The following is a 1,794-nucleotide window of genomic DNA, read 5'->3' as shown; positions in this document are numbered from 1 at the left end:
AATCTTTCAAGTGTTTAATTTATATTCATTTGGACTCAATATTGAATTATCTTTTGTTTCATTGAATTTGTCTTATCAAGATGTTTTATTTGGGGCATATAAAATAATGCATCAAACTTTATGTTGGTCAAGTAAAATTTTTAGAGACATTGTTCATCCCTACTTTTAGATTTTGAAACTTATGTTATTCAAAAAAAGAATTAATGAAAGTTGTTGACCCAAAGTGACACCCCTATACACAGCTATCGACCTATTATTATATAATATAATGGAAGTCATCCTGCCTATATTATTTGTTAATATATTTGAAGAATTGAATATTCTATTTTGCTTCAGTATTTAGGCAGTGAGGTTCTCTCTTCTTGGCATTAATTAACATATTGTTAATATACTTTTTTTGAAAAATAAACATTAATTAATATTATTTAGAAAATAATTAAACCTTTTTTTTTTCCTTTAATAATTTTTCTCCCATACAAGATACAACAAGCTTTTCTTCTTGACAGCTAATTTATTCAGGCAGGCAAATGGCCGCACCACCCTTCTGATTCTGCGTAATCAGAAGTGGAGAGAATATTTTGGGCTCTTGTTGGCGTTAAACAGCCCATAATGGTTCTCTGTTCCCCCTGGCTGCTTCATGTTCTCATCAAAAATGGCGAATATGTAGGTCTCAATGTTAACTCCCGGCTTCTTGGGCGTCCCTTGATTCACATGGTTTATCAGATTTGAGAGATAAGTCTGCGCGTTCTGTTGTGTGGCCACACCGCCACCATCCGACGGCCAGCCGGTCTCCGACACCACCAGTTTGACATTGCCACCGCCCATCTTCTCCAGCGCCGAGAAAAATGCGTCCACCATCGCATCAAACAGATTCTGATACTGCAACGGCCCGTCGGTGACCACCGTCCCCGGCGAAGTGAAGAGTGCGTAGTTGAGGTTGATGTTGGGGTTTCCGAGGTAACTGAAGTAAGGATAAACATTAGCGAGGAGGGGGGCACCGTTGCTGGCGAGGAAGGAGACGATGGGTTGCAGAGTGTCGTGGACGTTGGAGGAGAAGGCGCCGGCGGAGGGAGGGTAGGACGCGCCGAAGACGCCGGTGGATACCGAAGTTGAGACCTTTATCCTGCCTTGCAGTTCGGCAGCCTGCAAGGCGTTTTGTATATTCTTCATTGCAGGGAGTACGATCTCCGGATGAGCGCCGGGGATACGCTCGTTGCCGACAGCTATGTAACGAAAGTTCACGTCTTGGGCAAAAGCTTGAATATTATTTTGAACCCATCCGGTGGCGGCGGAGGGATTAGCTGCAATCGCTGAGAGATCAGAATCAACGACGTCGAGGATGACCGGAATGTTAGAGCCTCTAAGCGCTTGGAGGATATCGTGGTTGGTATCGTAGAGTCGAATGCCTCCTATCCTGTTGGATTTGTAGAGGTCGACGACTTCATTTGGCGGAGGGAGATTATTCCCTCGCCGACCATAGCAGACACCAACGGATTCTACAGCGATGAAGCTAAGAAGAAATCCGACTGCTACAATAGAGAAGAAAGTACTGGTAGACATGGCTGGCTAGCTTGCTCTCTGTAATGATCTTTTCTACGATAAAAATACAGTGAGCTCTGCCTCATTATATTGAGCGAGTTGGTTGATTGATTCCAGATTTTTCATTGAATGCGCAATGCGCATTTATGAAATGCGACAAAATTCCTATTAGATCATCGAATGGGACATACAGTGAGTGTCTTGTAAGCATTAAGAGAGATCCCTTCGGATTTTTCTGCATTTGTGTATTAACTA

General features: G+C 42.7%; 1 protein-coding gene across 1 annotated transcript; it reads right to left on the bottom strand.

The window, feature by feature from the left end:
• Positions 1–558: 558 nt before the first annotated feature.
• On the bottom strand, positions 559–1,560 carry LOC110105731 (glucan endo-1,3-beta-glucosidase-like). Its single transcript, XM_020835338.1, has one exon. The coding sequence runs from the start codon at positions 1,558–1,560 to the stop codon at positions 559–561; it is 1,002 nt and encodes a 333-aa protein (XP_020690997.1).
• Positions 1,561–1,794: the final 234 nt, after the last annotated feature.

The sequence above is a fragment of the Dendrobium catenatum genome, unplaced genomic scaffold (assembly GCF_001605985.2).
Source record: "Dendrobium catenatum unplaced genomic scaffold, ASM160598v2 fragScaff_scaffold_133, whole genome shotgun sequence".
Classification (NCBI taxonomy): Eukaryota; Viridiplantae; Streptophyta; class Magnoliopsida; order Asparagales; family Orchidaceae; genus Dendrobium; species Dendrobium catenatum.
This window is presented reverse-complemented; position numbering and strand designations above follow the sequence as displayed.